At 35.1% G+C, this 25,941-nt stretch overlaps 1 protein-coding gene across 1 annotated transcript in view; it reads left to right on the top strand.

The window, feature by feature from the left end:
* Nucleotides 1-25,941, top strand: part of VPS13B (vacuolar protein sorting 13 homolog B) — a 404,032-nt gene that overhangs the window by 194,868 nt on the left and 183,223 nt on the right. Inside the window, exons 21-23 of the mRNA XM_072328758.1 lie at nt 8,802-8,929; nt 16,083-16,317; nt 21,785-22,005. Coding sequence (XP_072184859.1) covers nt 8,802-8,929; nt 16,083-16,317; nt 21,785-22,005 — 584 coding nt within the window. The remainder of the gene's footprint in view (nt 1-8,801; nt 8,930-16,082; nt 16,318-21,784; nt 22,006-25,941) is intronic.

Below are 25,941 nucleotides of genomic sequence, written 5' to 3'. Positions count from 1 at the left end.
TTTCAAAATTACTGTCCCACAGAAAATATATTTGTTGCCACTTCTGTTTCCAGCGTTAAAGAAATTATTCAATTCAGGAACTTTCCTTGGCACATCGGGAGTGCTAAAGTTGCATTTTGTTATTGCTAATCAAGATGATATGGCATTCTGGGATTTTGTAGGCTATTTAATCATGCAGTACTGTCTGCAAGTTGTAAAACAGGACATCATCCAGCAGAAGTAACTATCCAGCTGAGACTTTTGATAATCCTTCTGAAATATAATGAACAAATTCTCTTTTCTGTTGCATTGATGTTTATTTCCAGATAATCATGAAGTACTTCAAGATGTTGTCTGCAGAAAATGAGGTTATGATCTCGTCCATTAGTGGTAGAGTTTAATTTGAGATAAAAAGTACTAAAACCAGAAAATCTGTTTGCTGAGAATTGCAAGAGTTGCCATGTTATTATTGGTAGAATAATAGAAAACTTAGAAAATTTTAGTGATTTCATTTCTACATATTTTTTACTTTTAATGTCTTTTTATTTTACCATTCTTGAACGAATACCCTTTGTTTTTATTTATAATGAAATGAATGCATTAAGTATATTCTTTATTTTGCTATTTGTAGCTTTTACAGTTCCGCTGTACCAGTGTCATAAGTGATCTGTGTTGTGTCCAAACATTTCCTGTCAATGCAGCATGAGGCTGTAACTCACAAGAGAAACTCATGGGATTTTTAGGTTTGATATTAAGAAATAAGATTTAAAATGTCCCTTGTAGAACCTTTATTTGCAGAGACATGCATAACCCAGAAGGAAACTCATGAGGAAGTCTTATTTGTTTGTTTAGTGTCTGCTGTAGTTTGAAAGAATGATGCATTTAGCGTCCCTTTTTGTCTGAACAAAACCGAATTGTGGTGAAGCTTTGAAAAGTTTGGTTACCAGAGCTGTTCTTTGACTCAGAGAAACAGGGACTTGCTTGTTTTGGAGTTATGTAAGCATTTTAATAACGTATATGGGTGCTTTCACTTACTAAACTGAACTTTGCTTTTTAACTCGTCAAAATGTCAGAGTCTATTAGAGGTAGGACTCACAATGTGAAGTTTATGAAAAGAGGTTGAGGAAAAATAGAGGTGACAAAATCAAGTTACTCGTATCTTTTCCTTTGAGTTTTTCATAGGAATCAGCCTATAAGAATATTGACTTTTTCTCACTTCTTGCATAATGGTGTCCATTTGAAAATAAGGTGGACATTACATTTTGTTTGTTTTTAACATGTGCCATGCATGACGGAGTTGCTTGTTTGAAGACTATCCAATGTTCTGAAATGTGTATCTGTTTGTTGCACTCTGGAGATAAAATGCCAGGTATAAAACACCTGAAGTATTTGAGATTTACCTGCAAAACAGGGGAGTTCAAATATAAAGTGAATGCCAAAGAGCAAAAATATTGTCTACTGAAGAAATAATTTAAGGGGATGCTCTGTCTCCTTCAGAAGAACATTCAGATTTCCCTTAGTTAAAGAAAGGTGAGTTATGTCATACTGCAGTGCCATGCAGACTTGTCTTCCACGTTCCCTCATGGCAGTTCAGGTGATGTTAGAAGCTTTTCCATCTCTTTGTCGGAACTGGAATTGCACTGGAAGGTTCAGGGGACAGTAAAACTAGCATGCATGTTGCATCACAAAATTGTTTCTCTCATTATGAACTTCCCAGTGTAAATGGTTAGAAGAGTCAGAATGAATGCAAGTGCAAAAGATGAAATCTCATACTGAGAGAAATTTCAGTGTGTGGCATCTTTCACAATTTATTTCTTTACAGATGCATCATGTACTGAAATGGGGTGAATGAAAGACTTATTAAAACTGAAAATAGAGTGCCTGCAATTCTTTTCCTTTCTGGTTTTTGTAGATTCTTTTCCTTTCTGGCTTTTATAGAATGGATCCCTTTAATTGATCCCTTCTATTTTTCACTTAATTTCCTTTCTTTTAATTTTCACCTACATTCTGTCTGTGTTTTCTTTCTTCTCACCTTTTTGAAATTAGGAATAAAAAGTACACTGATTGCAGGCCTATGACTACCTATGCTGTAACAGCTTTTCAGGTAAGGGGAACAACAATCCTCATAAGCCCCATATCTCTTAATAATTAAAGCTGTAGCTGCAGATGCCTTAAGGAATCAGAAACCTGAGACTGCTGCATGGATAGCAAGTACATATGCATAGTCTTTGCAGATTGAAAGAGATTATATCTTAAAATCGTTCTATTCAGGTGATTAGTTGAAATTTACACTTTTCAGGCCTAGCATAATCTTAGCAGTGACTCCCTTGAGAATATTTAGAAACCAAGTCTATGTATTAAATGAAAGCAGTTTGTAATCACAGCTGTAAAATGATTTAAAACATTGATCTTGAGTTCAGTTTATTAGCTAATGGCTGCTGAGACATTGCCAAAAGTGAAGCATGGGAAAAGAGCAAAACTGCTATTTATATGGTGTGTCTGTGAAAATCCAAGTTTTCTGTTCTTAAGTCTCAAATGGAAGTTATTTATAAATCTCCTTAACCACAGAGGCCTCAAAAACAGAGTAAGATAACAGAATATATGGTTTAAATTTTGTATGATGTGGCCATTAACATGCATGATAATAAAGAAAGAATATTAACAAAAAAAAAAAAAAAAAGAATAAAAGAAAAGGATTTTCCTGATTTCCTTCACCTACCCACTTCTCCCATTTCCAGCAATTCAGTTGTTTCCTGTTAGTTTAATGTAAAGTGATTTCCAGTCTTGTACTGGAGGTGAAGCTCTTCTGACTGGGTAGCGGCAGAATGTTTAGTATGTGTATGTAGATTTGTAATATGTGTGTAGCGTGCCCATGCAGGAAGGTAATATGGCTTGATGAGTAGATGCAGCAGTGCCTGTGGGGCACTGCTCAGCTGGGGGCTCATTGATGCCCGCACTGAGGTCCATCCAAACATGAGCCACACAGTGGAACTTGCTGAAGCGGATTGCTTGGGACGCCTTGAAAGATGGATTTGATATCTAAGTGTATCACAACTAGATAGCTGAACTAGGTTCCTGCTAAATTGAGCTGTTGGAATGCAGAAGAAACTTTGTTAAATGTCAGAGAAGTCTAGCTGCTGAAAAATCAATGGATTATACAAAGCGTTTGAATTAGTACATTGCTATTTCTGCTCAATGAACTGAATGATTATCGTTTATTCATGCCTGCCTTGGAATGTATTACTGATGATTTATTTGGGAAGATGAATGAAATTAAACAGATGCTAAGTAGGCTAAGTAAAATATAGGAATTTAAATCTGACACACACTTACCTAAGGTGCCTGAAAGTACAAGGGCTGTAATATTTTTATAACTGGATTGTAGTTCATGGAAGGATTATGTAAATAGAAGGTCTCTGGGCTCAGATAACTTATAGTAACTTCTAAATGGCAAGACAGTCACGTGCCTATACCAAGAAATGATTATTGTGGGTTTTCTTAGGTAGTAAAATGTTTTACTTCGGTTGTGTGATGGCATGATTTTTTTCAGTTCCATGTGTGGACTTAAGGAACACAAATCCAATGTACTACGTCAAATATGCTTTCTGTATGGAAAAAATTAAAAGTTGAAAGAAAAAGACATGGGGTTTTGTTTTATATTATTTAAAAAGCTAAGGAACAGTCAGTGTATTTTTAAGAAGTAAAACAGTCAAGCAAACAGAATTTCTCCTGTGTTTACCAGGAAAGTTCTTCCAAACCTGAAGGCTGACATTCTTAATTCATAATGCACTAAGTTATTTGGAATTGAAGGCAATGTTAAAACAAATTCAGGCATGGGCTTTAGTTATGAATTCACATATAACATGTTTTGGTAGTGACTAGTATAGCAGCTCAGTATTGCCTGTGAAAAACCAATATTGATTTCTACAAGAGTGTCAGTCCTTCTTTATTTATTTTCCCAGTACTAAATAGATTATTTTTTTCCCCAAAAATCATGCAGCATTAATTGGATTTGATGGGAGAAAAAGCCATTCTGCATCTAACTTCCACTTTCACACAGAAAGTGTTTTTGCTTGCATAGCCACATCCATATCACATTCAACTCGAGTTACTGGCACACATTTGCTCTACAAAAAAACATTTGCTAAGAAGCCCAAATATTCCATACTTTAATGTTTTTGACACACCGCCACAAAAATTAAGTTGTGAATGCTTATGGAATGCTTTGATGGGTTCTGGTAGTTCAGAAAATATCGAAACTTGCATCAGCCTCACCTAATGAGCATGCTACTTAGATGAACTTTCATTTTTGAATTAGATTGTAGGAAATATTAGCGCACAAAGTTAGAGAACATTTTCAGCAAGTCAGTCCTCTGTTTCTGTGATTTATTTTATGTATATATATGTATGTGTGCTGTGATTTTCCTTTAACATGTGAAGAAACTGGTTAATCTTCTGAAACAAAAAAATTAAAAAAAAAAAAAAAGAAAAAGAAAAAATCTGTTGGCCATTTAGGTTTTCAGTCTTTCAGAGTTGTTTGAAGTTTGTATTTTCTCCTCCACTGCTTTTTAATCTTGTCTAATCCCTCAGACTCCTTGATCAGTTCTTCAATGGTTCTCATTAGTAGTGAACACTCTGGGATTTTTTTCCATTTCTGATAAAAAAGCTGTATCTAATGCATGAAAATACGTATATTTATTAAAAAAAACCCAATGCATACTTTGACACCTCAGAGACAGTTTTTAATTTTATTAGATAAAACTTTCCAGAAAGAGCTTTGCCTTGAATTCATTTTCTGTTTGTGTGTTTTGCTGCCATGGCCTCTTAGCATCTATGATTAACTTGAGGGAGCATTTTTTGCAGCTTAGCTCATTTGTGATGTGTGAGAATTACATGACAGCTGATGTGAGGTGGGAAACAAAGCTTGTCTAGTGTGCTGAGGTCATACAATGTTCATTTTGAGTAGAGTCATGCACTGGGAGAGACTATCCTGCTGAAGACTACAGCATGGGCATCTGTGTATGAACCTTGACTTTCATTAGGAGATCTCTGATCTCCAGATCATCTGGAGATCACTGACAGTATGGGTTTGCCTGCAGCAAGATAGCCTTTTCCAACCAGGAAAGAGCTGCTCTACCCTCTATATGTATAAACTGCCCAAGACACATGGTGGGCAAGGAGAAAGAAGTCTTGTGTCAGAAGGGTGAGATATGATAGAACTGCATTGCATACAAATTAGGAGTAAGATATTAACGTTGTAATTTACCTGCTTAGAGTTCAATCACCAGTCATAAGGAAGGCAGAACCAAAAGCATGAGGCCGCTGGTGAGTACAGATTACTAGTGGTCCTCAACCCAGTAGTAGAAAACCTCTGATCTGTGGTCTTTGCTTTTATTTACTAGATGGAATGTCCATTTACCCCCAGATGAACTCACTTCAAAGAGTTTATTTTCCCTTTTGCGTTCTAAGGTCACTAAATATAGCACTAATTTTCCCAAAGTTATTTTTATTTTTAGAACATCTGTTTTGTTGATCAAATTTCTAAAGCAAACAGTTCCTGGTAAGACAGAAAAAAACGAGAGAGCTGTCCTAATAAAAAAACAAACACATCTATATCTAGAATTTATGCCTGTAAGTCTTGTTTAGTGTCAACTACAAAGAGAGGACGCTTACAGTTAATTTTGAAAGACTGCAACTTCAACAATGAATTCTGAAAGGAATTGTGGAAATTACTGCTTTTGGTAGCTCAGTCCTGGTTGAAGCTCATCAGCTATTTTCAAAAGAAGCCTGTTCATTACAGACATTACGGCGTGTCTTCTGAATCTGGGGAGCGTGGCAGCCTCTGAGTGACTGCTTTGAAAACGATGTGGTGTATAATTTTACTAAAATCGCATTTAGGCATTATGGGAGTTGAGGACAAAGTAGAAATCAATCAAAGGTCAATCAAAAATCAAGGTTTTCTTTCAAATTCAGCTTTGTACAACCCACGACAACCCCCTCTCCTTTTTCCTTTCCCAACAGTTTTGTAAATGTTTCAGACAAATCCTATTTTCTATCCAGCTCTTGCTGACTGGCTCCTGGCTTCAGCACAGGGCTGATTACTGTGCCAGGAAATGTTCCTGGATTTTTCAGTTCAGTAGTAGCTGAGTAGCATAATTATTTTAGTAGATTAACCTTCATACTGAGACAGATGGAGCTGATCCAGTCTAAGTATCTACTATAGAGGAGTAGCCAAACACGCAGGATTGCCATACCGGACTACAGACTCTTAGCAACTGTCATCTCCTGATAGCCTTGCCTGATGGGAAATTATGACATTGTTCTGCCTCAGCATCCCTTCAGACAAAGATGTGGTTCTTACCAGTACATGGCAAAAAAGGGAAAAAAAGAAAAGGAAAAAAAAAAAAAAAAAAAAAGATCAATTCTTTCTTCTTCTCTTTTCAGGAATTATTTCTGAACTAGTTTCTTTCCACCCTGAAGCATCTCTTATTATGAAACATCTCTTATTACTTCTCTGTTTTTGAGGATTTGTGATTGAATGGGCCTTTATGTTGTTTGCATTTCAGAGGCTTTCTTTCATGTTTTTTTCATCTTTTGTTGAGTATGGGGTATTAGAGGGAAGCTGTTGTCTATCGTATATACTCCTGGAATTAGAAACAGCTTTGCAGATTTAAGTTGTTCATACATGGAGAAAAACAAGTGAACATTCAGCTATCTAATTTTTGTTTTAGTTCAGAGGTATCGGTTTCTGGCATTAGAGGGTTGGTTCCCCTAAATGAAGTGCGGTTCCAGCCAAGAAAACATGGCAGACTGGAGCAAAACCTAGTTTTAGATCCCATTCATGAGGAACACACTTGTCCAGTGGCATAAGGTGCTGGTATTCTTTGCTGACTGTGCTGAGGAATACAGTTTTATGTTGTATTTGCCTTCTCATCCTAACCTGAGGAATTAATCTCTCTGATATATTTGAAGACTCAGAGTGACTTTACATAATGTTCTCCGCTTTACCTCACCTTGTATTGAGTTCTCTGTTCCACTCTGTTGTTTTAATGTTACTCAGGCTGTTCCTGATTCTTACCTTGTATTAAGAAGTGCAGCTTAGGGCCTGCCTTCACAAAGAATGTATTGTGAACTCGGGTCTAATAAGAATTTTAAAAGGCAGTGCCTATTCCTCATTAAATGTCTTAATTTTAACATCATACGTTTGTAGTATGGATTGAATGCTCACTGTGTGTTATAAAAGTCAAAAACAAAACAAAACAGCATTATGAAATAGTTACTCCATGGTACCTTTCCATATGGAAATTTTACTTTTTGTCTTTCCAGCACATCTGACAACAAACAATACTGAAATGTCACGATTTCTGCATTCTGTTGATCTGGTTTTAACTGTCTAAGATTGTAACAGATTCATAACTGGAGCCAGAAAGATCTGAGAGATTAAAAATTCTCACTCTTTTTACCATATCTCTTGGAATCATTTGATTCCTCCTCCGTTTGGTGTAATGTTTCTCTTTCCTTTCAGATCATTCAAATACTAATCATTGAAGGATTGTGTCTATTAATCAACTGATCATTTTGGCCTTGATTGAAAAAATCACAATTATTCCTCAGGTGGCATGAACGTTGCACACTGTTAGCAGAAATTCACCTTTCAGATGTTTCATTTTTAATTCTTTGGATGTTTACTTGCAAATTCAAAATAGAATGGAGACCAGTGACACACATAAAGGGACATATGGTTTTGCCCACTTTAGTTGCACTGATAGCATGATTTTGTTTTAAGAATTTCTTTGTAGTTGTTATGCTACAGATTTTTCCTAGCTGTATAATTTGGAAACATAAATATTCACACCTGTGGAGATTTTAATTTAGTTTAAAATGAAGTCATTAAGAATTCGTATTTCACTCCTGCAGTTTCAGCTCAACAAGATGCATACCAATAGTGGAAATATTAAGGAGGCTGACAGTAATTTGGTGCATATCCCAAAGCATAGGAGGAGCACATACCCTGTAAGAGATCACAGGAGGAACTGTGTACTGCTCATACATTTTTAAGCGATTTTGAAATTAATACTTGATCCTTTCTGTATTGCTATTTTGCTTGTATTCAATTTAATACTCATATTATCTAAAATCTTTTCATATACATGCTACTAAATTCCTAAAGATTAAAGGAAGCTTATCTTTTTAGTAGAAATCTTTGAATATCACTGAAATATTTCACAGTTACTTCTGTACCTTTTAAATTTGACAAATTGTTTCATTTTTAGGTCTTTTTATTTATTTTTTTTTTTCCTAATGCATCCATATAGTTTATGCTAAGTTATTTATTTATTTACTTGTTTGTTTGCTTAAGAAAATTACTCCATGGCTGTAATTTAATATGGGCTTCATTTCTTACAACTCTAAAAAACTGAGACATTTTTCAGATTTACCCTGGCAGCAATGTTTGTGGAAACATCTCCTGCTGCTATTCCGTCATCAAATAGGTTATCACACTTTGGAAACTGACTTAATTTGCTTAGGTCATGCTTTCTTCATAATATTTACTTAACAATTTATGTGAAAAAAATTAAGAATTTCTCCAAGTGCTTTTGACACATTGCATTTCTCAACAGGCTTAACTGGTGCAGTTGTATTGCCAAGTTTGAAACTAGTAATAGAAACTTCTGCTGTACACTGTTATCACATAGATGGTGACATAATGAGTTATGTAGCAAGAGGTCACTTCTAGAATTTAAAATAAGTAATCTTCTCTGTGCTACCACTATGTTACTTTATATATTATTGATATAGCTGAACTTTGTTGCTTGCATTAGAATCTCGCCCTTTATCACTTCCTGTGAAAACCATGCTGAACTCATCTGAAGGCTGCAGAAGTCCTGAAGAAAGAATGAAAGAATTTATTGGAATAGTATGGAATGCAGTTAAGCGCCTTACACTTCAGGTAAGATGAAAAGGAAGTGAGGAAAACTATGTCTTTCCAAACTTTATGATATTTTTTTATGTATCCTAGTGCTTTTCATGAAGGGTGTTTAAAGGAGCTCTAAGGTTTTATTGTTTTATTTAAATGGTTTCAAAGTCCTAGAGGCTGAAAAATAGAGAGTTTTGTTAAATTAAGCTAAGAATCCTTTCATTTTCAATTATTAGTTTTCCAAATACTTTTCTATACTTAAGGGGAAGATTGTTTTAAAAGTTACATCAAGGGGAAAATGCTTGACATACTCCTCTGTTATAAAAGTAGTTGGCTACCTTATTATCCATAGTTAGATTTTGCTGAATACCAACATATTTGAGCAAAATGTGTACGATGCATAATTTTTGAGTGGTTGTGTGGTATGATACAGTGTTATGCTGTGGTGGCTCAGATGCTTATGTATGTACCTTTTTATCGAGGACGATCAGATGCATCAGTCAGATTAAATTCTTTTATCCTACACTGCTTTAGATTGTGATCTGAGATTAGTAAAAGCAGATATTTCATGTATCCAAACATATGTGTGCTATGGACAAAAAAGGCAATGTTAGAAATCCAGTGTTTTGATTACAAATCTCATACTAGCTAATTTAGAGCTGTTCTTCCTCATATATATCAAGTGCACACTTAGAAATTACACTAATTTAGTATTATTATGTGAATAGTATGTTCAATGAGAGTAGAATTTTGTGGCCCACCTATAATGTCTCATCCTTTAGAACACCAGCATTTAGTAGCAGAACTATTTCCATATTAAAGTAAAATAAAATAAAAGTTATTGGTAGAAATGAATACTTTTTTTTTCCCTACCAAGAAAAATATTTGTATACAACCTCCTGCTCCCAGAATCTTCTCTTTTTCATTGCAGAAGATAACTGAGGATCAAAATATTTGAAAGATTGAATATTTAATATTTCCTGAGCAAAAACTTCAGATTTGTGGCTTAACTGCATAGTAAAGTTAAGGAGGCACTTAAGGAGATGACTCAGTTTAGCTTTCTGATAGCTATTTCATCATTGTTTTATGAGTATTTTGCCTGTTTTCTATTCTTTCTTAATGTTGTCATGCTGCAGATGAGAATGACTAGATGAGGAGAGTCAGGGGAGATTGTTTCTAAGTTGTTTGAAGGAAGCAGTGTGTTTTTGTTATGTGTCTGTGTGGTACCTAACACAATGAAAGTCATTATATAAACGATGCCTATGCTGTAAGTCATAAAAATAATAATTGGAATGACGATGAATTACTGAATCCATTCAAGGTGGCAAAAGATGAATTAGGACAAAGATATCTTCTGCTCATATTTGTCATGACAAGCTTTGTTGCATAAGCCACCAACAAAGTGAATTTGGTTTGAAAAACGGATAACTCACTCAGCATTTAATAAGTTTAATAAGTTTGTGAGTTACCAAGAAAAAAAGATGTTGGTGTTCAAACTAGGGTTTTTCTATGGGGATGAAAATTGGTAGCAGTGGTAGGCATGTGTTTTCTCCAAAAGTGATTAGTAAATATATCTTTACTTTTACTTAACATGTGAATGAACTAGAGCTATCGGTGGTATAAGTTTTGGTGTGGTTTTTTTCCTATTAGGTACTAATTATTTGTGTTTCAGTTCCTAGATCTATCTAGTTTATACAGTGGGTTTTATTTTGCAGCGGGTTTTTTGGTGTGGCATTTGAATGCCTTCAGTTTTCATCATTATGGGTATGTAACCATGTTTTTAGTTTTTATCAGTGATGAAGTTCAATCGCCATGTGAAATCACACAGTGGTTTGTACACTTTTGATGTTTCACCCCATTGCTTCAGTCATACTTGGTAAAGCAAGTGCCAGTCTCTTGGCAGAGGACAATATGTGTTACCGGTAGAAGTAGCTGCAAACTCCAAGGAATGGTACAATATCCAAGAACGTTCCAAACAGACACGTGGTAGCCCTTCTTAGCAAAATGCCATTGATTGGTACATGTGCTTGCTGTCTGTCTTATTATTGCTTAGCAGTCTGTCTATCCATTTCCTTTGAATATATTTATAAAGATATAAAGAATACATGTACACAGTTTTTTCTTTCAGTATTAACCAATGTGGGAAAGCTGAATCTGTGAAAAGCAATGTGTGGATGATAACAAGATGAGGGTTTACTGTTTTTCAGTTGAAATATAGTATAGTATTTTTGTACCTTTAATAAAATACACCATGTGTTCAAATTTTCTGTGGACAGGAAAAAGCCAAATTTCTGTTATATTTTTTGTTGTTGTTGTTGTTGTTTAAGTACTTGAGCACCTTTTTCTGCAGCTATTTTCATGTTCCTGGATCTTCTATTAACATGATTGCAGAACAGAAAAGTCTACAGTTGTCATCAGATAAAGCAGAACTTCATAACTTAAAATCATCAAAGGATTATTCTTTTAGTGGAAGTCTGAGCAAGTAAAAGTGCTTGGAACCAAAATAAGTGGAAAGTTTATTTTGGATCCAAAGCTGGTACTTGCTTAGCCCTGATTCTGGCTTGCTAATGATAGAATATTGCATGACGATTTTGTGCATTGGAGATGTGGTAAGCTATTACTATTTGAGTGAAAAGACTTTCATACTCAACTGTAGAAAGTTGCTTTTATTATTTAGTTGTTGTAGGATTTTATATGTGGCCTTGAAGTCATCTTGGCAGTTATACTGTGTAGGAGGATAATACTCACTTTTCACGTGTTCTTCAAACTAATAGTTGCTAGAATTGTGAGGTCGTATAAACACAATTATTTTTAATTGGTTGCCAATACTGGATTCCAGTGAGAAAAATGAAGGATCTGTATTAAAAGCAAATGAATTAATGACTAATCTTGTAATGAATGCCAGCTAAGTAAGAGTGTAATTATTGCATATAAAACATAGCCAGCTATTCCACATGCCTTTAAATACCCCTGAAATTATTTGAAAAATGAGTCTGTTTCCTGAAATTATTGAAAATAATATTTTCTTTGAGGCTTACACAAATTTCAGTCAAAGTGAAACATTGACTGTAATAACTCTAAGGATGAGATTTTGTTGAGCTCTTTGGGCAGCATTCTTTTTATTCTTGGGTCTAGTAGAGACTTTGTGACTTATAACAGTTGCAGCTATGAGCAGCTCCATTTATATTCAGCAGTTAGGACGTGAGGTGATTTCTTCAGATGATTACTTAAAAAGAACTGTTAAAAAATAAACCTCTTCATTTCTAAATAGAGGCTTATTTAAATGAACCTTGCTTAGGGAAAAAGTAGGAATACTGCATAATGATAAGAGTGTTTCAAGAGATCCAAGAAAAATGCAGCTGATCCTTATTGTATTCATTTCTGTGTACAGGTAGGCTGCTCATTCAGTTCTCATACTGGTGCTCAACTTTACTTTTGTATCACTTCTATTCTTTGTTTAACTTGAAAACACGAATTTGTGACCTTTTTAAATTCCAGCAGACAGTGCAAATGGTCAAGTTGGGTTAGACAAATTTGGATGTCAGGGGCTACGCATAACATCTACCTGAGATGTCTAACAGTGGATCTACACAGTTTGGGGAATAATTATGAGATTCTGTTTTGTACCTGAAGCTCCTTGAAAAACACATCAGCCTTTCTGACGAGAGAATATGATGAATGATGATAAGTGTGGATAGGGGCCATCTTCCAGGAGACAGCTTTAAGAGTGTCACCAAATAGGTCATCTTCAACACTTGTAATTGGTTTAAATGGCTATAAAATGTGAGTTAAGGAAATGAGTCTCATTGTGTAGCCATTGTGAAAGCCTGCAGAAGCTCTTGCTTAACCTTTCCCTTTGTTGCGCTTGTGCATAACTGTGGACTGTCACTTGTTTGGTTTGCCGTCTTCCATCTACTTCTCAGTTATGAAAGCCTATTTCTTTTGCAGGCTATGTATTTCATAGTAATCTCGATAGAGCAATGTTTTCTTCTTTTAAAATATGAACTCAGTTTATTCCAGTAACTAAATACTTTCCTTTTTATATAACTGAGATCTTAAAGTCATTATGCTCTTCTAGGTTTATGTATTAGTAAAAGGTTAGACCAATATGCTTTGGTTAACTTTTTGAAAGTAGAAGAGAAAATACTGCTTGCTTCATAGGTTTATCATTAGCGTACGTTACTTAGCATGTGTAGGCCTTGACATAATAGAAATGAAAATAGAGGGTGATACTGTTTCAAGAATTTGTAATAATTCCTTCTCTTTAACACATGAATGTGTTCAGTACTGGCAAAAGAACACGTTGCTACCAAAACTGAAATAAGATCCTTGAAACAGAAAGGATGTTGCCATGGAAAAATGAAGTAACACTCAGCACAGCTGCGAAGCATTAATGAATAGGATATTTTTTTAAAAGATCATTTGTGTTTGGTGTGGCTTGGAGGGTCCCAACCAGATGGTTTCCATGAACAGGATCTGACCCCCAGCTTCAGGACTTCTTACTGGCAGATTACTTCATTTTCTTTCCCTTGGATTGTCAGATCCTTACATTAATGCAAGATTTACTGTTGCAGATTTATATTCAGCTACATAAATCAGTCACATTTTACATTAAATTCACAATTTTAGACACACGGTTTAACAGTTATTTAAAAAGTGTAAAAAGATTTATATGATAGCTTTAATATATGCTATTGATGTCGTTTAATTTTAAGATATTTAAACAACATATATTTTAAAACACTTTCTGATTGGTGAAGTAAGCTGTAGCACACGTTCTCTCTTTTTTGTGTGATGTTTAATTCCACCCTTTAGGTGCACTCTTCCATTCCTTCTTGGAATAATTTCATATTAACCGGATGTCCAGACTCTGTCAGACGAAAAAGAAAAGCCATTGATGTTGGTAGTGGTGTGTAAGCAGAACCTGCCTGTGAGAGGTTCAGCAGGTGCAATTCAAATGCTCAGATTTATACTTAATGGGCCCTTGAGCATTCAAGTTGTTAATTTCTTATATAGTTAGAATAATTGCATGACTTGCCCTAAAATGTGGAATTTTGTCATATATTCATTGTGCTGGCTTCTGAAATGCTGCAGTAATGTTATGCAAATCACATTTATTCACATAAAACTACAAATGAAACATAAATCTGCAAACCGTGTCTGTAAGTAAATCTGTAGTATTAGAGGTCGGTGCGTGATCCTATTGTGGGCCATGAATTTTGATATAGTTTACACCTCCCATGCAATCATCTGAAAATGAATCCCAAAATATCCATTTCTGTATATGCAAATTTCCCTCAAGCATCTGAAAGGAGTGGAACTACCATGATTTCACTTCAGTTTTCTTGATGTAGCGAAGTACAAGAAAACATAAGTGGTCTGAAGAACTTGTCAATGATACAAAGCTGTACTGAACTGAAAGTGAGTGTAGAAACTCTGAGTAGTGAGATCTTTTCTCAAGAGTACTCTGTAAAGCATCTCCTGTAGATCCTGCTGCTGGCAGTGCAGTAAAGTATTGCTTCCCTCCAAGATGGTGGAATTTTTGAATTATAACCACATGGTTTGTTTATGCAGGCAGCATTTGATGTCAGTCATCATGAAAATATATATATGTGGATGATCTATTATAAACTGTTTGCTCAATAAGTGCACTGACAAAACAAAACTTATACTGATCATAACTTATTTAGTCATCTATTTATCATTATCCCACAATGGTTTGACCTGCAACTAATTACTAATAGACCAGAGAGTGATCTAATGTGTCACTGTAAAAATCTTTGCAAATTGACATGACTAATTTACCAGTTAAAAAAAAAAAGAAAATCCAAATCTATTACATCTGTAAGAATACACTGTTGCTTTTTATCCAGTATAAATAAAGTATGCTCTGTAACATAGGATCAATAAACTACTTATCAAAGATGTAATTAACTTCATTTTACAACTCAAGCAGTTCTAAAATGAGAAACAAACACAGCCTTCATGTAACAATGTATTTATTTTTGCAAAATTCTACTTATATTTTTCTGCAGTGAATTCTTGTCAGTTCATGTAAGCAAAAGGGCACGAGTATGCTGAAATAAAGATGAATATCTGTGTTCTCACAAGGCTGGCAAAGTACTTACGGTGCTGAGAAATTTCAGTTCTATTACAAATCACTATTGCAGTCTCAAAGGATTAATAGCCTTAAGGAAAGAGGGTATGGCGTACAAACCTTGGTTAACAGTTTTAATCTATGATGTCAAATTGGAAAACTGCTGCATAAGTTTACCACAAACAAGTGTTCTTTTATCACAATTACAAATAACATCTTGTATCCAATATTTTGTACACTAGACTTTTCCAAACTATTGTGAAGAAGTGAATTGAATCACAGTTTGTGCTTGCTTAACAAAGCATTTAAGTGTGCAGGCTGTTAGGGCTATTTGATATCCAGGTGCAGAATACTGCTTGTAAGAGCCAAGACTGTAACATTCTGCAGCTTATACTTCCTCCGAATTAACAAATCACGGTGAGCTCAATTCTACATTTGTACTCATTTGGACTTGATGGGAGATTGTAAAAAGATGGCAGAAAAAGATCAGAAGTTTTTCAGAGTAACAGCATTGTTTGAAAATAAAGTACAATAAGTTCATATGAAATCAAGTGTGCTACTTCTGATTGCAATGAAAAGCTGAACTTTATTCTTTTAGCTTTTTCTTTATACACTTATTTATTTTAAATCTAGTTTTACGCTGATGTTAATATTTTTGTCTAGTTTGCCTGATTAAACTTTTTGTACCTACTCCTTACTCTTGGCTGCAGATTAGAAACAGAATTATCCGCTCTTGCTAACAAAAGATAATGTACTGCCAGAAGAGGGGGACTTTCTAGTTCAGTCATGCTTCCCGTAAAAAGATAGAAGGGTACATTTGGTTTGCATGGCCACACATTTCTGAGGATATTCATAGGCCAGACTGACTCTTTTCTTCCCACTCATTCCATAAACCACTGAGTAATTGTTAATTTTTGCATTATTACAAGTACATAGTATTTTCAATCCTTTTGTATCGTCTTTCCTCTTAATTCTACTAAGAATGAAGAATGTTTAAAATCATCGGTGACAGAAGAGTAGCTTGAGATTTTGTACCAAAATGAATGATAATTGCTTTCTTAGAAATCTTTCTTGACTTTGCTTTTTCAGCTTGAAGTGCAGTCGTGCTGTGTATTCCTTCCAAATGACAGCCTGCCTTCTCCAAGTACCATTGTATCAGGTGACATTCCTGGGACTGTCCGAAGCTGGTACCATGGGCAGGCCAGTATGCCTGGCACACTTGTTGTCTGCTTGCCCCAGGTAAAGATTATGAGTGCTGGCCACAAGCATATGGAACCACTGCAGGAAATCCCATTTGTTGTGCTGAGACCCATCCTTGAAGAAGGTAATGTGATAAATTAAAAAAAAAAACTTACTTAGTAATTTTATCTTTCTTTGTTTTCAAAGCCTGTAATGCTGTGGTTTTTTTAGCTGTGTGTTTTATATATATATAAGATTAATGACAGTTTTTACCACATGAAGATAAAAGTGAAATCCTTCATCTATGAGTTAACATAGTGATGTTTTGTATGTCTGGTGTAGCAAGAAAAATAGCAGAAAAGCAATTTTTGCCTATGTTGGTTTTGTCAATCAGGTTATTGCATAGTCACAAACACTTGGTTGTGCACAAGGTGGGGGCAGTGCATTGTGAAATCCAAGACAGAATGGGAAAAATATCTCTTACCATTTTTACTGGGAAAAAAAGGTGTCTTGAATCTAATATTCAAACTGAGACAGGAGAATAAATTCATGTTTAAAGCAATCTATGAGATTGATTGGATTTCATTGGTCATCACAATAAACTTGTCATGTAGTGGGTTGTGTTTTTAAGCATTGTAGCAAGGATTTTGTAGGGATTTAAGAAAAGAATAGAGAAGATTGTATGAATGTTTATGGATGCTTGTTCTTGTGCATAGGGTGAAGGTGAGAATAAGTTTGGTAATGTTATTTTTTTGCAAAAATAGTATTTGTTAGAGGTTTGCATTGTGCACTTATGTAAGGGTGGAATCAACTTCTGATATTGTGCAATTGATTGAGAAATGTGTGGGATGAGCATTAAAGGACTTAGGAAGTGACAACAAGATGGTTATGTTTAGTATGGTTGTATAAGAAATTGAGTTCTTAGATATGATTGAAGTAAAGGCATATGGGTTTGCAGCAATATTCTGAAAGAACATTAATATGAATCTTGTTCTCCTTCTAGTCGAATAAAAAAATGTTATGTTGGAAATAGGTAAAACAAATATCCATAACAGTCCTGAGTCTTGGTGTTTGGGTTTATTTTATTGGCATCCATGATACCTAGCCTTATAACCAAGTATAAAGTCATGAACATATCACTGCACAATTAATTTGTTATTGTATTCATGTAATATATATTTCTGAAGGAATAGTCACTCTTTTCTGTATTTGTTAAAAGATGAAGAGAGGGAGATGCAGCAGTTGCACTTTTTGTGACAGCATTTTCTGGTAAAAATTACTGCTTTCTGCATGCATGTTGCTGAAACAGAAATAGCTATAAAGGATATGCTGTAAAAAAATAGATTCAGAAGTATATTCAAGATCTACTCTGCTTCTGCATCTGAAATTTGTTTGGATTTATAGGTGTTTTCCCCTTCCTTTTGTTCTACCACTTTCAATGGACTCTTCCCCTCTCTCCTGTGTTTTATCTTAACTCAGCAACAAAACTTCAGCTTTTATAATACTGAAATTCCTATCAGAGGTGTGCAAAATTATGCCAGCTGTGGAAAAAAAGAGAAGGAGAAGGATAAAATGTCTTTCTTCCTAATCACTTACTTTCAGTGGGAATGAACTAATTTGCTGATAATAGTGACAGATAAAACATACATAAATTTAACCAAAGTCTTTTGTTTGTTTCAAGCTGATGATGTAATTTAAAACTTCCATAGAAGTGAGAAGTCACTTGAATTTTGTCAAACTCAGATTTGAGGGAAAGATCCTAGTGAGAGAAAAGAATCCCCCTGGTTGGGATAAAGCTTATGGTAAGGAATTTATTTGTGTGTGGCTTTCTGCCCTGGGAATAATGCCAAACAGAAGTTCTCACAATCTTGATATTTTTGATTCTCTAATGGGTCTGTTGACTTCTCCTGTGCCAAAACTTCCCCTTAAAGAGACTATTGCGAAGTTCTTTTTAAGTCACCTTTTTTCTTTCTTGCAATGCAGAGGTAAATAATTTTTATGGACTTGTGTTGGGAAAGTCTTTAATTTCTAATCTGTTTTTGAACGGGTCTTAAGGGATGTAGTGCCACTGCTAAAACATGTTACTACCTCTCTGAAGTGGAATTTATTCAGCCTTGCTTTTTCTGAATGATACTTTTGAATCTTTCATTCTCTTGTAAAGTGAATGTGAAAGACTTGTTTGCAAGGATGCATTGTTAATTGTGAGAAAGCAGTGTGCTCACTCGTTCATTTTTCTTTTCACATGAAAAGCTAAAAGAAGAAAAGAGAGCATGTTTATACTGTCACTTGGGGATGTTGCAGCCTACTCACAAAGACTTACTGACCTCAAGATGTCAAAGTATTGTAAAAATAGCTTATCCAAGATCCCACAATCAGGTCTTTCCATTTGATTTCAGAATTTTCAAGTAATTGCAGTTTGTAATGATACTTAATGGAAGAACATTTTAAGAATAGATTCGGAAACCTAACTTAGCTAGTCGTAATAAGTAGTTTATGATTAGAAATGTAAAGAATGAGATATTCTGTAGATTTTTTTGTAGAATAAATGCTACTTAATAAGTTCAGAAAGTTTTAATTTTTTTTAAGAATTACATTTATAGTTCAAGTCAACATGATGAGAAAATGTTTGTTTCAATTATCGTCTGTGAGGTAGTATCACTGAAGAAATTAAGATGGTCAGAAAGGAGAAATCAAGTAATTAGAAACTTAGTTTTAAGAGCAAGACAGAAGACTCGTGATTTTCAAACTAGTAACAGTTTGTTGGTTTGTTCACCTTGCTTCATTTTTTTATAATTTGGCATGTTTTTAATAGAAAACTTTTTGACATTCAAATGTCAACATCTTAAACATGCAAACAAGTTATCTCTTACAGGTAATGACTTTCTAAAATTAGCTTTCACATTTCAGTTGTATTCTTCAGTATCTGGGTAGCAATTAAGCTCTACTTAAACAACTTGTTAATACTGACTTTGTGTGTGTGAGATCTCAGATAGCTTGGCTTAAGTTGGCAAAGTGTGTGTGTTTGTGCTTTTGTTTGAAGTCTGTGGAACTAAATCTCATCTGCTGAAGTTAGCTCTGAACTCGGTCAGAGCTCTCACTGCTTTCAACTGTGTGCAACTAATATATGTAGTCATATAAATCTGCTCCCTTGTTGCATTGCTGGGAGTAAGCAGAGTAAGTACAATACTGAAGAATACTGAAGTGATAATTGCAATATCCTTTTTTATTCAAACGTTACACATTGCATGCAAATCTACGTGTATCCCTTCACTTCATTGTGGATACAGAAAGAGAACTAGAGACAAAGTAATCAAGATCCTTTCTAAAGACTGCAGTGGATCCCTTTAGCAAGTGTGTGAATAGGCCCAGAACCTATTTACCATAAAGCTTTCTTGGTCTATCTCCTACTATTACTAACTTTAAACAAACAATTAATCTTTTGTACAGCTGTCAGCATTGAATACACTCCATTGTGTACAATTGCCACTTCTGCAATATGGATTTTAAAAGAAAGAGAAGTGTCATATTAAAGGGAGAGAAAACATATAATAAAATTATTAGTAGTTAAGTACGAGGGTTGCTCTGAAAGTGATGTCTCCAATTTTGTCATGTCAGCCCACAGTGTCAGAGCTGGATGTTGGTATGGCAGTAGGGGTTGAACCTTCCCACCAATATTATGTTATGTGTTGTTGCCATGTGACAGATGGAGCAGTCTGACAGAATGGTATCTGACATGGAAGTACATGAGAAGCAAAGGTGTGCTACAGAACTCCTCCATGCAGGAAATAAAAATTGCACCCACTGACATTCATTGACACTTCCTGAATGTTTATGAAGAGCAAACAGTGGATGTGAGCACTGGCTGGCAGTGGGTGGTGCATTTCAGCAGCAGTGACAGTGACATGAAAGACAAGCCATGTTCTGGATGGCCATGCACAACTGTCACATGACAAAATGAAGAACATCTCCATCAGCTTACCTACACATCAGCTAATGGTAGCTTATGTGTTGAAAAATGGTGTTCTGTAGCTGAGAATAGTCAATAATCAAATAGTGTTATTGTGGTTTTTGGATCTGTTTTAGTTTCCATAGAAATAAATAGGATGCATTACTTTTATAGTAACCTATGTACATTTATTTATATATGGTATCTCATGTTGATCAAAAGACTTGTAATGAGTATTATATCTGGCTAAGAAAGTACATTAAATAATTGCCTGTGAAAATTCTTGCACAGAGCAAAAAAATTATATCACATACATTGCAAAAGTAGTTCTCTTTGTAGAACAGGAGTCTTAAAGTGGCATTTAGAAGTTATCAAAAGTGGCATTAACAAGTTATCAAAACAGTCGAAGTATGTTAATGAACATATTTGCCAGTCTTTCAAATCATTAGTTATATTCAGAGAAATTAAAAATAAGGGTGCATTCAAGCTGTAGGTGAGGAACTAACCAGAATCTCTAACCATGATAGGAGTCTTTCATATGTATGTTCCAGGATGAATGTTGTGAAAAATACCAAATCCTACCTAATAATCTTCTGAATTCTGTTAGAAGGAGAAGGGTGTCTATCCTTTGCTTCCTTCAAATGAACAAATGTACAAAGATGAAGATCTGCTGTGGCTGAGATTTCTGGATGCTTGTGAGCCTGCTGTGTTTGTATTTGAGACCACATCCAGCCACTCATACATTCCTTTGATTTGGGGCAGACATTTCCTCATGTTATACTGAAGGTTCATAAGCCAGGCATCAACTCTTTCATTCAGGTGGTATCAAAAAAGCCCAACTTCCTCAGTAGAAAGTCTGATGAATGGAAATATGAAAGATTCTGTAGAGGAAAAAAAAAAAAATCTAAAGTAATTGTTATATTTCTAAAGACCAAAAACTTGTATCCGTGGTTTCACATGAAATGAGGATTAACCACATCTTTTCTTGCCTCATGGCCTAGGTAGTCACATAGCCCCATACTATCCGACTGATATCCCTTGCATCTAATGCAAATTAGAAGTTGTCACCCCAAAGGTGTTACTGAAAGCTGAAGGCAACAGTGATTATAACATCAAGGATCATCTGTTGCTGCTTGGTCTTCCATCCATACTGGATTAGTCAATGCAGAAATGGACAGATATGATCCAAGTCTCATGTGCTGAGCTGTGCGCTGGGATAAGCACAGTCCTATGGCACCTCTCTCTGAGATGAAAGCTGTGAATTTTCAGAATTAAAACGTGTAAGCTAAAGAATACGTAATGTAAGGAACTGCCTCTGCTTCCCTGTATGCTGAAATAAGTGAAGAGTGGTTTCAGAAGGCTCCTCAGTTTAAGGAAAAGTAAAACAATGTACATTCCTTAAAGATTGCGTTGTACACACTTGTTCACAGCTTGGGGTTAAAACCCCCCATATTTAATTTTCAAAGAAGTTATAAATATATGGCTCTTGTTAGATTTCAAGGAATTGATTTGAGCTGTTCAGAGTTCAGGATTAATTTAACGTTCTTTGACAGCAATTGCTGACTTCTAAGTAGGTTAAGGATAAAGCCTTCACCAGGTTTTAAGAAAAGCTTTCTAGTATTTATGATGAAAATTTTAACTGTTTTCCCTTCTTTGTCATCATTAGGTGACGCTTTTCCGTGGACTGTAAGTCTGCATCATTTCAGTATGTATACTCTCCTTGGACAACAGATGACGCTTAATTTAGTGGAACCAATGGGCTGTACTTCTACTTTAGCTGTTACGTCACAAAAACTGCTTGCTTCGGGGCCAGAATCCAGGCACTCATTTGTCATCTGCCTTCATGTTGACCTGGAGTCCCTTGAAATAAAATGCTCAAACCCCCAGGTTGGTACATCTAATTGATTTATGAAGGGAAATTTAAAATAACTTGATTTAAGTACAGTTCTTCTGCATTTTCATGAAGAGATTCTCTTTTTTTTTTCTTTTTTTTTTTTTCTTTTTTTTTTCTTTTTTTTTTCTTTTTTTTTTTTTTCTTTTTTCTTTTTTAACTGGGCCATCAAATCAAGGTGCTTAGATTAAGATTTGCTTTGAAGTTCTCTCAAGTTTTGTAATTCAAACTCTTCCCAAAATGTAATGGCTACAGTATAAATGAATCTCTTGGCTGATGGAATGAAATGAATTGCAGATGTACCATTAAATGCTACAGTGCTTTTGTGCTGTCACTGTGGATTCTTATATTGAAATGGTTTAATATAATTTTTTTCACCGCATTCTCATAGAGCGAGCACTTCTTTGAACATAAAGTATTTTTAGGGAAGCAGTTTTTTTTCATTGGTATGGAAAAAATATGAATGTGTGAAAATAAGTTATGACCTGATAGGCTTATTAGAAGAGATTGTTGTGTTTTCAGAAAGCGCAGTCTGTGTTTTACTGAGTTGGATCGAGTGTACTGTAATCAAAGAAGAACAGATTACCTATGCTAAATGTTGAGTGTTCTTTACAGTGGATTGAATAACACTTTTTGTGACAGTTGCAACATTTGAACAGCGGTGTTGGAAATAATTCTCTTGTTCATGGAAATAGCAAGTATGCTTAGGTCTGAGTAGAGCTCTACATTCACATGCTGTCTGCCCTGAAGTGTTACCCATTAGATCTTTCAAAGGACATAATAGACAAAATGTTCAGTTTATTGCTTTATTTAATAGAACAAGGGAGAAGAATGCAAAGTATCATTTTTATGCGATACAAAACACATAGTGTTTATTAAGATTCATGGGCCTATGGTCTAAGTATGAGGGTAATGAAACTGTGATGGTTGGTGTATTTTTAAGGTTGTCTCTTGAGTATACTTATTACAATATGCTCCGCAGTCACATGCTATTTTTCCTTTTCCTCCTTCTGTGTTCTATGAATGAAGCAAGTGTTTTAAAGTACACATTAACTTTATCCTCGATGTGTGGTCTCCTGCTCCATTCACTGACTTCCATCCAACTTACTTCTGACTCACTTGCTATATGCCATTGTCTTCTCTAATAGATGAGCTCATATTCGTTAGTAAAAGGGTCACATAAAGTGAGATTTCTCACTGGACGTGACAAATTAAATTTTGAAACTGACCAGCCTGAAGAAGGTCAACTCAAGCTGGTAAATCTGTTTGACAGGTGTTTGTGCACATATTCAAGGTTGTCACTGTGTTTTAAATGCGGAAATAAAGGACAGAATTATGATTTTGCTCACAATTATACCTTTTGTATTCCAAGACTTATTGAAGCTTTACTTTGTAACTTTGTGGTGTTTTCATAATGTTTAATGAATTAAAATCCAAGATTTTCATATACTGTGAAAATCTGCCTCATTGTGTACTAACCAAACTCTGCAGATCTCATTGGGATGTTGCAGCTATTCAGATTTGTAAATATTTTGAGGCGTTTATAAAGCAGAATGGTTTGCTATTGGCGTGCTGTCAGTGCAATTCCAGCAAACTGTCTGATCAACCCTGATTTCTTTTAATTCTTCAAAATTCTTATTCATAGTGAATATGCAGAATACATTCTTTGTATTAAATTTGTGAGTTAAATGACATTGTTCTAAATGGAAGCCTTATCTGAATTTGGATTGTTCATTAGAAGGAAAACACAATAAGGAAAACACATTTTCAGATATTCTAGAGGGTGTTCAAATAGTTTGTTTTGTAAACTGTAGGAACAAAATTGCTCTAAAAACATAAATCGTAAGTTCCGTGTAGATGATAAGATCATGCGTTTAGCGACGTGTTAGAATGTTGTACACTGGAGTATCAGGCCAAAAGACCAAATACTGTTGTCTTAAATGATGTTCTTGTACACTAGAATGTTATTCATTAACTAAAGTTTTATAATGACCAAAAACATATGGGCAAATTGAGTTTAGTGAAGGTCTTTGAACAGTCCTTTTATTCTTGTTTTACTTATGCAAAAGGAGAAAGAAAATCAATCTTTTTTAAGCAGATATCCAAGAACAGAAAATGGAAAATATAATCACATAAACATCGTTTTATATTTATAGATTTACCTTCGAGCAACTAAGAAATTTGATTATTTAGAATGACAAGCTCTTTTTTCTATACAAATGGCAGCTTTAAATGAGGTGATACTTGGTGAATTTGTTAAGCAGTAGCAAAGGTGAAGTATTTTACTTTATGACTACTATGATCTGATGTGAAACCACGTTCTGGTGGTCACGTTGCTGCAAAGTCAATATTTCCAGTGTGCAAAATTGTCAAGATGTTGCCTTTTGCTGTGCTGCTCTCCATTTTATAGTAACATGTTTTAAGAATAAAATGCTGTAACATACTGAACTTCACAGATTTTGCCAAGTAGCCGGTGGGATCTTATTGAGTTATGTGTGGTTTTTTGCTGCAAAGGGATTGGATGCAATGAGTGGGAAACTTTTCATAGCAAATATTGACACAGTTATTCCTACTTTTATCATACAGTTTTTCATCTCCTGAACAGAGATTTCTAAACATGCTCATATACTTAATGCTGTGCTCCAAAATCCTTCTAAAAAAGGAAAGCCCTTCCGCTTACATTAGATCTCATATAATGATGAATGGATTTTCAAAACCTCAACACTCACTTGAAAAAATTAACCAACAGGATTAGCAGAAATACATTTCAGTGGTGTTTTTGTAGTTTCTTCTTTTTAGCACGTCTCTATCAGAATGACCTCTATTTGTTCAAGTGTGCCTTTTTTCTTTGTGAAATGGTCACTTTGTGTCTGATTTCAGGTGATGTTGTTCATTAGGTTCAAATTAATAGGCTTATTGGTTGCTCTCACTGTTCTGAGACATGGCCGTAGCTATCTGAAATAGCTGCTATTTCAGAGTGGCTGCAAGGATCCCAGCCTCAAAAATTAGAGAAACGGATCTCTTTGACAACCTAAGTAATGGTTAGCTTCAGTGACTATAGCTGTTGCAGCCCCAGTAAGGCCTAAACTATTCAGTGTTGGATTAGCTGATGACAAACCTCTTCAGGCTGTAAACAAGCATGGATATAAACACAGAAGTTGCCTTATTTCTTCCTTTGTTTTATTTTGGGACTTTAGCAACAGTAGCATAATTAAATTTCTCAAAGCTCAGCTTCCTCTGGAGAAGCACAGTTTAAATTATCCTTTGGTCTCTTGACCAATAAATATTGTGAGGGAGAGGAGGCTGCAAACATGTGTGATTTGTATTTGTGCCTGTATCCTATTAATTTTCTACAGATTGTTTTGCCAGCAAAGTGTCAACACCAGTTCATGTTATGTTCCCGAATCAATCAAATGGACATTATTAGTTGATTTTCCTGAGGTACAAAGAAGACTCTCAAGAAAACTTGGAAAATTTGAATTAATAATTTAAAGGCTACCTCTGCATATTAGAGCATTAGGGACATCAAGCCTTTTAAAGAAAAACTAAATGAAGTTTTTGCTGTGGGTAAAACAGCAGCTTCGTTGTCTGTAGATTGCACCATACATGAAGACCAGAATAAGTACTGAGAGGTTTGTCTCTTTAGGGAAAAAATTCCATCAAAAGAGTATATGACCTGCTCAGTGTAAGCCTTGAAACTTCAAAAGAAAATCCAAGATGAACTAAGAAGGTTTTTATAAAATTCCAGCACTTAACCCCCTAGGAAAGGACTGCAGCATGTTCTTTGGGACTTCATCACACACTCTCACGCACAAAATCAAGTGCTGTTTTATATCAAATGGAGATTGACAGCAGTGTTTTTCTGCATCTGTTCTGCCCACATAAGAAGCCAGCTTCATAGAGTAGATGTGTCCTGAGGCTTAAAGTTCTTA

The sequence above is a fragment of the Excalfactoria chinensis genome, chromosome 2 (genome assembly GCF_039878825.1).
Source record: "Excalfactoria chinensis isolate bCotChi1 chromosome 2, bCotChi1.hap2, whole genome shotgun sequence".
NCBI lineage: Eukaryota > Metazoa > Chordata > Aves > Galliformes > Phasianidae > Excalfactoria > Excalfactoria chinensis.
The sequence above is the reverse complement of the archived record's forward strand: the minus strand, read 5'-3'. Positions and strand labels throughout refer to the sequence as shown.